At 67.0% G+C, this 12,369-nt stretch overlaps 2 protein-coding genes across 6 annotated transcripts in view; both read left to right on the forward strand.

Annotated features, from left to right (window-relative positions):
* Kiaa1683 (KIAA1683 ortholog) overlaps window positions 1-7,978 on the forward strand; it is a 13,979-nt gene extending 6,001 nt beyond the window's left edge. For 2 of the 5 annotated variants that reach the window (XM_013507314.1, XM_013507316.1), the window contains 2 exons: window positions 1-2,070; window positions 6,958-7,978. In XM_013507314.1, coding sequence (XP_013362768.1) covers window positions 1-2,070; window positions 6,958-7,899 — 3,012 coding nt within the window. In that variant the 3' untranslated portion in view covers window positions 7,900-7,978. The remainder of the gene's footprint in view (window positions 2,071-6,957) is intronic. The other 3 variants (XM_013507315.1, XM_013507317.1, XM_013507318.1) reach the window with 3 other exon arrangements.
* Window positions 7,979-8,744: 766 nt separating this feature from the next.
* Window positions 8,745-12,354, forward strand: LOC106147170 (endochitinase A-like). The gene is made up of 4 exons (XM_013507262.1): window positions 8,745-8,963; window positions 10,936-11,250; window positions 11,783-11,928; window positions 12,009-12,354. The coding sequence occupies exons 1-4, from the start codon at window positions 8,873-8,875 to the stop codon at window positions 12,054-12,056; spliced, it is 600 nt and encodes a 199-aa protein (XP_013362716.1). The 5' UTR covers window positions 8,745-8,872; the 3' UTR covers window positions 12,057-12,354.
* Window positions 12,355-12,369: the final 15 nt, after the last annotated feature.

A 12,369-nucleotide genomic window follows, 5' to 3' on the forward strand; every position in this document is an offset into this window, starting at 1 on the left:
CCCACGCTGACCAGGACACAACCCCAGACGTGCCCGGCACCCACGCTGACCAGGACACAACCCCAGACGTGCCCGGCACCCACGCTGACCAGGACGCAACCCCAGACGTGCCTGGCACCCACGCTGACCAAGGCCCCAGCCCAGGCGCAGCCAACGCCACAGGCCAGCACTCCGCCGCCATCGCAGCCGACCGCCCTCAAGAGCAGGACCCCAACCCAGCAGGGCTGGATGCCCGTGAGCACAAAGGCCTCAGCCCTCATGGGCCTGGTGCCTGCCCTGGGCAGAGGCCCGCTGCAAACCCCTCCGGTGGCCACCGTGTGCAAGACACTGTCCCAGACGAGCCCCGTGACCTCGACGCCCAAACCCCCATCCCAGATGAGCCTGGCGGCCATGATCAGCAGGACCCCAGCCCAGATCCGCTCAGTCACCGCCGTCCTCAAGACGCTGTGCCCAACGCTGCCGGCTGCCAGCAACCTCAAGGCTGCACCGCCGGCGGCCAGGCCGGCCGGGGCTCCCGGCAGCTCGTCCAGCCTGCCTCTGGCCGCCTCGCGGACCAAGGTCCCGGCCAGCAGGCGGGAGGCGGCCGCAGGGACAGCGAAGGGTTCAGACCTCTCCTGTTGGGCTGGAAGGAGGCTCAAGGGTGCCCCCCAGCCACACCTGGAAACTGGGGCTCCCGGCGCTCCAACGAGGGGCCCTTTGGAAGCCAAGAGCACGCACACTGGCGCCCAGAAACCGGTGCACAAGGACACGGCGTGTAAGACCGACGTGGCAATGCGGGCAACCAAGGTGCCATCGTGGGCCGGAGTCTCCAAGGACAGGAGCCAGCCCCTGTCACAGACGCTGCAGAGAACGGAAGTCATCAAGGTCCAGTCCCAGGTGTACATGCCCGTCCAGGTGGCTGTGTCTGTGCCGCAGGCCCAGGTGGCCGTTCCGCTGACCAAGGCCCTGGCCCCAGGGCGGCCGGCCAAGGCGTCCTCCCAGCCTCAGGCGGTCACACGCTTGACAGCCCCCACCCGTGTCCATCCCACCGCCAAGCAGATCAAGGCCCTGTCCCAGCTGCGCCTGGCCACCTGCCCTGCCAAGGCCGAGGCCCAGGCCCATCCGCCCAGCAGGCTGAGCAAGGCCCCGTCCCTGGCGCACCTGGTCACGTGTCTGAGCAGGACGCAGTCCCAGGTCCAGCTGGGGACAGAGGCAGCCAGGCGTGTCTACACAGCCCAGCAGTCCGGTGACTTCGGCAGCAAGGCCCAGTCGCACCCGCTGCTGACCGGGCCCAAGGCTTCCACCCCCAGCTGCCGGCTCCCGGGGACCCTTGACTCAGGCTTCCGAATCAAGCCAGAACACAGACCGGGCAAGGCCACCCAGGGCGCCCGCCCCACCGTGCCAGAGCCCCAGGGCACGCTGGTCCCTCTGCTGACCTCGGCCGCCGCCACACACCCCGGCTGTAGTGTGGAACCCTGGGGAGACAGCAAGACCACACGGGCCCAGCTGCCGACACCCGGCCAGGCGGCGCCGAGCCAGGAGGACATGTTGGCCTCGCAGATCACCGCCCTGTGCACGGAGCTGGTCACTGCGCTGGGCTCTCAGGAAGACCTGAGGGTGCTGCTGGCCAGGACGCTCTCCCAGGGAGAAGTGTGGGCCGCCTTGAACCAGGTGCTGTCCAAGGAGGCCCTGGGGGCCACTGTGGCCAAGGCCCTGCCCCAGGGCATGCTGGGATTGGCCCTGGCGAAGGCGCTGTCCTGGGGAGAGCTGGGTGCCACGCTGTCCCGTGCGCTGTCCCGGGGTGAGCTGCGTGCGGAGCTCGCCAAGGCCATGCACAGCAGGGTGACCGAGGTGCTCAGCAGGGCACTGACGCAGGAGGAGCGGGTGGCTCTGAGCCGGGCCCTGTGCCAGGGCGAGCTGGGGGCCGTCCTCAGCCAGTCCCTGTCCCGGGCAGCCCCCAGGACCGGGGCCATCCTCCCCAAGGCCGCCTCCAAAGTGACCAGCAGCAAGATGCCGCTGCCACCGGCCCGGGTGGAGGTGAGAGCGTGGGACCCCTGCCTGCGCTCCCCTGTGCGGCTGCAGCCCAGCAAGGTCAGGACCCCCGGGGCGGGGGTCTGGGGGCGCTTTGCTGCGGGCCCGTGGGGGGACGGGGGGGACGGGGCCATGCTCGAGGGGCCTCCCTGCTTGTCTCACTTCCCTGTGGCCGCTGCCTCCGACCTGAGGGTGACCAGCAGCAGGCACCCGCGTCCCCTCGTCCCGGGCCCGGAGCTCCTGCCGTCCCGCTGGGCGGGGCTGGGCAGGGTCTTCTCCGACCCCCACCTGAGCCCCCAAGTCAGAAATGACGGTGCGTGCCCAGCCCCGGGGCTTGGCAAATTGGCATGTGACGCCAACCCCGTAGTGGGAGGTAGTAGCCCCTGCCCGCCCCGGCCGTGCTCCCTCCAGCCGCCCCTCGGACCCTGGCAGCCATTTATCACCGTTGGCATCGGCCCGAGCACCAGCCGGCCGTCGGTGCCCCGTGACTCGGCTCCGAGCGTCCAGCAGCCACACGCGGCCAGCAGGGCGGCCCCTTGTCCGGGGGCGCCGTCGGGGGAGGGCAGCATGGCCCCGGGGAGGCTTCCAGGGAGTGTGGGGGCAGGGCAGGGCACCCCCTCCCAAACGACTCCCCCCGCCGGTCAGGGTGCAGCTTGCTGGTGTCAGTCTGTGGGAGCCAAAAAGGTGACCCCCCATCTGCAGTGCCCCGCTGTGGCCAGAGGCCCAAGGCCGCCGCCCAAGCCCACCCTCGAGAACCTCAAAAAGGCTCAGCCCCCAAATCCCAAACAAACCTCCCAGGTGATCAATAAGGTGACCCCCAGGCCCCTAAAGCCTACCATGGTGAACAAATCCCAGGCACCCACGGGTCGGGGAGGTAACCAAGTGTCACAAGTGTCCACGAGTGCTAGGTTGGTGCGTGTCTGTCCCCAGTCATCCACCCAACAGGAAAAGGCTCTAGTCCAGGGTCTTGCTTCTGTCCTGCCCGCTCGGAAGCCAGCTGCAAGCCGGCCGGTGTCCCCTCTCAGTGAGCTGGTGGCCGGCAGGCCCAGTGTGTTGGCCCAAAGCCCCTCTGGGGACTCCCAGCCCTGCAGCCTCGTCGACAGTGGCTCTCAGAGCTCCTCCAGCCTCTCCACTGGGTCCTTGGGCAGCATGGCCATGGTTGAGGTCCTGAACCACCCTGGAGGGGGCAGCTGGGACAGGGACCCCCCGCTGGAGCCCCTGCTGTCTCAGGAGCTTGTGGGGCATTCCCAGAGGCCCTGGACCCCGGAAGAGACGGGAGGAGCCGGCCAGAGGTCCCTGAGCCCGCAGCTCCCCCGCCTGCCCCCTGCGGCCCCTGAGAGCACCCGCATTCTGTCCCGCACCCTAGTGTCCAGCTGCCTGGCTGTGAGCGTCCACTGGGACGCAGAGCGCAAGGAGGGACAGGGCTCTGCGGAGGCGTCCAAGAGGACAACTCAGGGCACCTTCCCGAGCGGCCTCAGGAGGACGCAGTCTTTGGGCACCAAGGTCTCTGCTGCGGGCCCGCAGGCGCCCGTGACCCGCACACTCTCCCGTGCCGTCTCTCAGCCTTCCCTGGCTGGCAGGGCCGCCCCCAGCCCAGGCCGCTCCTCCGGGGCTGCCGGCGGGTGCCCGGCCTTCAGCTGGCCATCACTGCCCGCTGGGTTGACCCCACGGCTGGCCCAGCCAACCGTGTCCTCGAGAGTATCCCCAGGCCTGGACCACCCACTCGCAGCCAGAGGCGTGGGCCCTGGCCAAGCCCGGAAGGTGACGCTGGGCTCCCCGGGAGCTCAGCCATTTAACACCAGGGGGGCGTCCCCAGGCCTAGGACAGCCTCCACCTGTGGCCAGCAGGGTGTGCCCAGGGTCTCACCAGCCACCTGGAGTCTCGGGGGTGAACCCAAGCCTGGTTTGGCCACCCGTGGCCAGTGGGGGGTGCCCAAGCTTTGGCCAATCTCGTATGGCCGGTTGGAGGTCCCCTGTCCTCCACCACCCATCTCTGTGCAGTATGTGTCCAAGCCTACGCCAGCCACTGTCGTCCCGACGGATGGTCTTCAGACGGGCCCGGGCCCGCCCGTGTCCGCCTGTTAGGATGTCCCCTTATCTATCCTCGACACGCGTAGCCAATCTGAGGTCCCCAAGCCAGGCCAAGCAGCCAGCGGCCTGGGGGGCACGTCACAGTTTCCCTGAGCCGCATTCCATCTCCATGGGGGGCTCAGGTCTGGCGGGCTCTGGGGTGCATGTGGCTGAGCCTGGGCAGTGTCCCCCGTCTGTCCTGGTGCCTCCCGGCTCTGGCAGGTCCTACCCTGGTGTGTTCAGCGGGCCAGGGCAGGGCCTGGACCAGGCTCCCCTGGGGAGTGGTGTGGGCCCAAGGGATGATCTCATGATGACCGGCATGGCCCCAAACCTCCAGAACCCTGAGCTTGAGGACATGTGCCTCGAATTCTATCAGCCTGTGGGGATCTATGAGGGGATACCAAGTACAGCCGCTGTCCCGGTGCCCCCTTTCTATCAGGCTTACATGGCCCACAGGGAGAGCCCCGGCCCAGCCTGGGGTCCTGGTGTGCCCCATCACGCTTGGTTTAAGGGTGAGACTGCCAGCATGCCCCAGGGCTACCTGGCAGCCGATGCATTCCTGAGTCTGTCCCCGGGGGCCTCCGGAGGTGGCCTGGCTGGGGGCACCTCTTGGCCGTGTGCAGATGCTTCTATGGGCCAGAGCCAAGGTCCGGTGGCTGATGGCACAGCTCCCCTGGCAGCCCAGGTCATGGAGACGGGTGCTCCTTTGATGCCCCAGGGACCTTTGGGGACCTCAGGGCTGGCCCAGGGCCTCCCTCCAGCTATGGTACTCAAGAAGCATAGGACAAGCCAGGCCCAGCTGTCGCTGGGTGACCTGGAGCCCAGTGTCTATCAGGCCAGCGTCCCTCTTCCAATGACCCTGCACCACCAGCTCCCTAGCATGGCCCCCGTGCTCCCGTCCAGCTACCATTACCCAGGTGTTGCGCAGGCCTCTGGGATGGGCGCAGCCGGTATGGGTCTTGTGCTGGACTGTGAAGACGGGGTGGCCACCGACGCTGTGGTCCCCGATGCGAGTGGCCTGCCTTTCTGTCTTCCTCAAGGGTCTGTCCTCAGAGACATGGGCCAGGGCCTCCCCCCAGGCTCTGTGATGGCTGGAGTGGCCCAGGGCCTCCCCCCAGGGTATTTGATGGATGGTATGGTCCAGGGCCTCCCCCCAGGGTGTTTGATGGATGGTATGGTCCAGGGCCTTCCCCCAGGGTCAGTGGTGGGTAATGTGGTCCAAGGCCTCTACCCAGGGTCTATGATGGCTGGAGTGGCGCAGGGCTTTCCCCCAAGATCTGTGATGGGTGGCGTGGTCCAGGGCCTTCCCCCTGGGTGCGTGATGGACGGTATGATCCAGGGCTTTCCCCCAGGGTCTATGGTGGCAGGTGGGGTAGCCCCCAGGCAGGTGGCAGCCTGCGGCCCTGGCAGGAGGAAGCCCTGCCTCTCCGTAGGTCCCCTGGCTGGATTCGTGGCCCCCAGGCTGCCCCCAGGTCCAGAAGCAAGTTTGCTGGAGCCACAGGTACCCCTGGGTTCCATGCCGATGTGTGTGGGCTGCAAACCCTCCCCGGGCTCGCTGCTTGTGGGGCTCTCCCCCCGCCCCTTCCACCGCACCCTGGCTGGAGACGGCACTGGTGCCCAGGCCGCAAGGCACACCACCAGGGGGTTCCAGGTGCCTACAGCCCTGTCGAAGGCACCCCGGGTTGGCCAGGACCCTGGGAGGAGGACGCCTGGGGCCCTGGGTGACCAGGCCACGTTGAGGCCAGGCGCGGTGCGGGAGAGTCTGCCTCAGGCATCAGGGTCTAGCAGGGAGCCCAGTCCGCCCAGCTTCCCTAAGGCCGCAGCATGGATGCACGACAGCACCCTGGGGACGGGTGTGACTTGTGACCGCGGGCCCCTTTTTGTAGAGGGGACGCTTCCCAAAGACCAAAAGCCACCACTTAAGAAAGTGGCTCCCGGCCAAGCCAGCGGCGTGGCCCCAGCCCCTGGCCAGGCCCTGAGGTCAGCCGGGAGCCTCGCAGCCAGTGACACCACCCCTATTCCCCGGCCAAACTCAGTGAGCAGCAGGGGGCCCCCTGGGGCCTGCCTTGAAGCTGTCAGCTGGGTCCCTGGTGTGCGGGCAGGTTCTGGAGTAGACAGGGCCACGCAACAGCCCCTGGCTGCTGGGGCAACCAAGGGCCCCTTAGCGTTTCAGCAGGAGTCCATGGCCCTCACTGGAGTCGGATGCTATTCCCCGGGGACAGCGGCGGCCAGTCCAGTCTCACCATTGTCGCAGCTGGCCCCGGGCAGTCCGCACCTGGAGTCTGTAGCCAGGATGGGAAGCCCCAGCCCTCCCCAGTGGTTGGCGGCCGGCAGCATGATCTCCCTCGGGCAGCCAGGTTGGTCCTGGGCCAAATCAGCCAACCGTACTCCCCGCCAGGGGGAAGCTGCCCCCCGAGCACCCCGGAAACCAGCCTCCCAGGACCGGACCCAGAGCAGCACCCCTCCATCCCCCAGCGCAAGAAAATCCTGCCAGTCCCGCTGGGGCAGCCTGGTCCCAGAACTGCTAGAAGGCTCTGCAGTCAGGCTCCGGCACCCACAGTGGGTACAGACGCCCGCACCCGGGTCCTCACCCCGCAGCCCCAGCCTCGCTGCAGGCCTGCTGCCCACGGGTGTGGCACAGGGCAGAGGTGTCGCTCGACCGTGCCCGGGAGTTTGTGAGATGTCTCTGGGGTATGAGTCCTCCCTAGTGTCCCAGTGGCCCCTGTCCGACCAGACCTCAGCTTATTGTATGAGCCCCACAGCCCGGCATCACAAGCTGGCCCTGACCCCGGGGGTCCCCCAGGGCTGGCTCCCTCCTCACTTCATGGGTCCCATCGTGAGCCATCACAAGCTGGCCCTGACCCCGGGTGTCCCCCAGGGCCCCGTGGACACCAGCACACGTGGTGGCCAGCCGTGGACCTCCACTCTGCCCAGTGTGGCGGTCCGGCCCCTGGACTGCGCCGTGGCCCCCCACACTCCATTGCAGCCGGCCAGGAGCCCGGGGCCATGGGACCGCGTGGGCTGCACAGCGGCGGCCACGCCCAGGCCGCCGGGGGACCTGAGCCTGTCGGTACAGTACATGGAGAAGATCGTCGTCCACGCCGCGACGGTCATCCAGGCCTGCGCCCGCGGCTACCTGGTGCGCCGGGCCATCAGGGCGTGGCACCAGAGGGCCACCGCCATCCAGGCCACGTGGCGCGGCCACCGTGTGCGACGCAACCTGGCACAGCTCTACAAAGCCGCCACGGTCATCCAGGCTGCGTGGCGAGGCCACTGCGTCCGCCGGGCACGCGCCCAGCACATGCAGCTCCCGCCGGCGTGGACCACGCCGAGCGAGGCCCGGGCGGTTGCCGAGCACCGCTGCTTCCAGTCCTGCCAGCCGCGCGCCTGCAGCCTGTGCACGTCCCTGAGCCCCAGGCTGGGCAGCCCGCCCAGCGTGGTGATGCTCGTGGGCGCCAGTCCGCGCACCTGCCACACCTGTGGCCACACGCTGCCCACGCGGGTGGTGCACGGCACAGGCCGAGCGGGCGCCCTTCAGGCCCACGCGTCCCGGCCGGCCCTCCAGCAGCTCTGGCATTCCCAGCAGCAGTGGGACGCAGCAGCCACCACCATCCAGTCGGCCTGGAGGGGCTTCAAGGCTCGCCGCCAGCTGAGGGAACAGCAGCTGGCGGCCAGGATGGTGCAGGCCACCTGGAGGGGCCACTACACGCGGAGCTGCCTCACTCCCGAAGCGCTCTTGGGGACAGGAAGCCCCTGGGACAGCGCGCCTGGGGCCCCGAGCCACGACCCGCGGCAGCTCGCACGCCGGTCTGGCGTGTAGGACTCTGGCTGCAGGCAGGGGACACTGGAGCAAGGGCTGCTGGGTCTCTGGGTCCCGTGAATAAAGTCACCCAGCCTGAGTCTGGAGTCCTGTGCTCTGAATTAATGGCCGTGGGGGGCGTGGGGGGTGAGGGAGTCTCGAGCATCCCGGGGAGGACCCCAACCGTGCTGTTTGCACCCCTGGTCTGTGGCTCACACAGGGACCCCGGTGTTCTCAGGAGGGCAGGGGCTGCCAGCGGGGCATTCCATGTGCCAGTTTCCTCCCATGGCTAACTGTCACTTCCCGTGCACCCCGAAGTCCTCATCTGGCCTGGCATGGCAGTACATGCTGATGATCCCAGCTACTCAGGAGGCTGAGGCAGGAGGATCATGAGTTCAAGTTCACCCTGGACAGCAGAGTGAGACCCTGTCTCAAAATTCAAAAAGGGCTGGGGCTGTATGGCGTGGTGAGCCCTTGCCGAGCTCCTGCGAGGCCCTGGGTTCCATAAAACCAAAACCCAAAAAACCTCACTTTTGGGGACCTGTCCTAGAGCCATCCCTGCCCCTTCCTGGTGGCGGGTACAGGGCTCAAGGGCGCAAAGGTATTCCCAACCTTCCTCAGGTCGGGCATGTGGGAGAGGGGGAAGGGCTGAGGGCTGGGGGTCCCCAGAGTGGACAGAGTGGGTTTGGAGCATCCCTGGAGGCGGCCCCGGTGGTTGGGGCTGTAAGAGAAGAGGCCGGGGGTCCTGAGCGCTGGGCTCACGGGCTCAAGGTGGGGCGCCCTGGCGCACGCGGGGTGTTAGGGTCAAGTGCGGGTTCCGAGGCCCGCCTGCGCTGCGCGGTCCTACGGGCCACCAGCAGGGGGCGCGCGCAGGTGCATCGCGCAATCACCTGGCCGGACACCTGTCGGCACACCTGGCCGCACACCTGGCCGCACACCTGGCCGCACACCTGGCCGTCGTGGCAGCGGCGCCCTGGGCCCTCCCTGCACAGAAATGGCGGGGTCCCGGCGGCTGCCGCTGCTGATCATAGCCCTGGCCCTGCTGCTGAAATCCTCTGGAAGCGAAGACTCTCCAAGCACTGCAGGTAAGCACAGGTGAGAGGGAGCCCAAGTTTCCAGGAAGCTGGAGGAGACGGGGGGCCGGGGCCCTGGGACCCCTCTCAGGCCACGCTGGCCCCCTCCGTCCCCAGAGGAGGCCATTATTTCCCCAGAGCCGGATGGGGTGTGATGGCCGGGGCCCGCGAGCCCCGGGGCGACTCCCTGCTCCGGGCTCTGCGTTCTCAGCTCCCCTTAGCTCAGCCCCGGCGCACAGCGGTGGGGACCCCGCGGGAAGTTTTCTCTCCCGCTACCCCTTCCGCTTGTCCTCAGCCTGGGGGGAGGGGCTTCTGGACGCCCTGCCCGACTCCCCACTGCCCCCCAGTGCGTGGTTCCTTGTCCAGAGTCCCAGGCCGGAATTCGCAGTGACAGAGCAAGGGACACCATGGGCAGGGGCTGAATTCATTCCGAGGTGGCCATGTCCACCCCGGGTGATAGCCGGGAGACGGAGGCTCGCAGCCCCTGTGCCGGGCCCTGGCTCACAGGGCCTGCGTTTGGGAGCTGGGGAGGGGCCCTGCCTGGAAACGGGCCGCCTTGCTCTGTTACCCTCCCGGTCCCCTGCCAAGGCCCGCTCCTCGGCCTAAGTGTCGCTGCCGGCCCGCGCCCTGGAGCGCCTGCCTGGCTTGGTTCCTCCTGGACTCTTGTTTTTTTTTTTTTTTTTTTTGGTTTTTCTCCGGTACCGGGAACCGAACTCACGACCTTGCGCTTGCCAGGCAGGCGCTTTTGCCGCTGAGCTAAATCCCCAGCCCCCCTCCTGGACTCTTGTATCACCTTCCTGGTCATCTGGGGCCAAACGCTGCCTTGGTTCTACCCGTGTACAATGGGGGCGCACTTGGCACCCCCAGAGGCCAGGTGAGGGCCGCGGGGGTGGGGGCAGCGACCACAGGGCCAGTGCAAAGGTTATTTCCGCATTTCTGTGCCCAGCTCGGGTGAGGCAGGAAGAGGTGCTAAATTGTGCCCAGGGGGCGGAGCGGGTGGGGCCGGAGCAGCTGATGAATGAACTCCCCGTGCCCGCCCTGCCCAGCCACCCAGAACCTGCAGGAAGTCGTGGTGGGCACAGCCCCGGGCTGCCCTGCCCCGGGGTGGGTGGGAGCCAGGAGTGCTCAGTGGTGTGGAAAGGCAGGGGTGCCTGGGGCACGGGCGCTGCTCCTCCCAGGGCTCTGAGTTTAGGGCTGGGCACGGCGCGGGGTGAACGCCAGCCGGGCCTGAGCCTGTGCCGCCCCAGCACCGCCCCAGCACTGCAAAAGTGAAGCAAAACAAAAGCGGAGAAGCCGACACACGCCTGTCATCCCAGCCGTCTGGGAAGCTGAGGCAGGAGCGCAAGCCCAGCCTGGGCAACCGAGTTGACTTACTGAAACCCTGTCTCAAAATTTAAAAAGAAAAAATTACCAAGCTGGGCGTGAAAGGAAACTGAGTCTCCAGAAGGTTAAGTGTTGCTCAGCTTGCTGCCTGGGCTGTGCCCCCCATCCTGAGGGCTGCCAGGCTCGGGCACACGGGCAGGGGCTGGGAAGAACCCAGACAGGCACACGGACCCCGACAAGAGGCCTGACCTCCTGGGGGAGCCTGGGTCTCCCACCGAGCACGCCTATGTTGCCCTGACTTGTCTTGGTCTCCCTAAGACCTGGCCATGTTTTTGGTCCCTCTCTTAGAATTGCTTGTTTTTGTTTTTGTTTTGTCTTTTTGAGACAGGGTCTCGCTATGCAGTTCAGGCTAGCCTCGAACTCACAATCTAGCCCAGGCTGGCCTCGAACTCGTGGCGATCCTCCTGCCTCGGCCTCTCCAGTGTTGGGATGACAGGCTGCGCCTCCACCCGGGGGGTCAGGGGAGCTGGGATGGCACCCAGAGCCAGGCGCATGCGCACTGCTCGTGGCTCTGAGCGGCACGCCCCACGCGGTGCCCACACAGCGGGTCTGGACCACAGCTCCCTGTACTTGCCCGCCCTCTCCTTTTCTTTCTTTCTAGCCGTTTCATCAGTGCAGACGGAAACAAAAGCCTTATCCGCTACCCCTGAAATCTCTTCTTCCTCCGACCCCGGCTCCTCAAGTCCTGGGGGGACCTCCATCCCCCAGTCCGGCTCCCCAAGTACCGAGGAAGTCAGCACAGCCCAGTCCAGTCCGGCCCCAGCAGGTTCTGGGACGGCCTCTGGCTCCCCGGAACCGCACCCCACGACAGTCACCCACGCCGGCTCGGAGTCCCCCAGTTCAGAGCTCACTCCAGCGTCCGACTCCGCACCCCCGATCCCGCCCCGGACCCCCTCCTCCTCCATGCCCGTCCAGGGTAAGAGGGAAGAGGTCTGCGGTGGGCGGAAGGGTGGCTGCGATGCTTGCCTGCAGTTCTGGTCGAGGCCACCAGGGGGCGGCACCTCCCGGGAGCGCGCTGTCGGTGCCCCGCCCTACCCAAGGCCCGAGCGGCTCCAGCCTTTGGTCCGGGGAGATGTACTTATTTTTACTTTTATTTATTCATTTTGTTTGGTGGTTTTGAGACAGGGTCTCATATAGTTCAGGCGGGCCCTGAGCTCGCAGCGGTTCTCCTGCCTCAGACTCCCGTGTGCTCGGTTCGCAGGCCTGCGCCGGCCCGCTCGGCTGGGGCCTGCAGGTGCCTAATGTGTGTCAGGGCCAGCCGGCTGCGCGGAGCAGAGGCAGAGGCGATGACGCCGCGCGCAGAGGTTGTAAATTACGTATTTCGAACCGGGCGGGGTGCTGCACGCCCGAAATCCCGGCGGTTGTGAGGCTGAGGCAGGAGGATTGCTTTGGGTCCTGCTGGATGTCTGTGTCGCAGGGCTGACTCCGGGCGTCTTCCCCACCCCCAGGGGCCACTCAGACCCGCACCTCACACAGGAACCCGGGCGTGGTGGTGGCCGTGTGTGTGCTGGTGTCGGTGGTGATCATCGGGTCCGTGTTGCTGGTCGTGAGAGGACGCCACCGGGACACATCCGAGTTCCTTGTGCTGGACGAGGTGTGCCTGGTGAGGCAGGCTGGCGGGGCGGGGCTGCCGCCTGTCCCCCGGGCCTGAGTGCCCCCATGTCTCTTCTTCAGGACAGTGTGAACCGTCGGCCGTCCATCACCCTGCCGCCCCCCGAGTGACTGTGGCTGGGCTGGGAGAGATGTGGGCTTTGCAGCTGGGCACCCGGGAGGGCTCAGCCAAGGCCCACAGCTGCCACCGGGCCAGCGTGGCGAAGCTGGCAGGCACCTGCGTCCTGGCTCCTCTGCTCAGGAGGCTGAGGCAGGAGGATTGTTTGAGCCTAGGAGTTCAAGACCAGCCTGGGCAACATATCGAGACTCTCTCCAACAATAAGAGAATGAACTACCAAATAAATAAAATCCCAGGTGCTCACCGAGGCCTCCTGTGCCTGGATGCCTGTGAGCAGCCTTCACTGAGCAACTACTGTGTGCCTGT

The sequence above is a fragment of the Chinchilla lanigera genome, unplaced genomic scaffold (assembly GCF_000276665.1).
Source record: "Chinchilla lanigera isolate Chin_1 unplaced genomic scaffold, ChiLan1.0 scaffold00123, whole genome shotgun sequence".
NCBI lineage: Eukaryota > Metazoa > Chordata > Mammalia > Rodentia > Chinchillidae > Chinchilla > Chinchilla lanigera.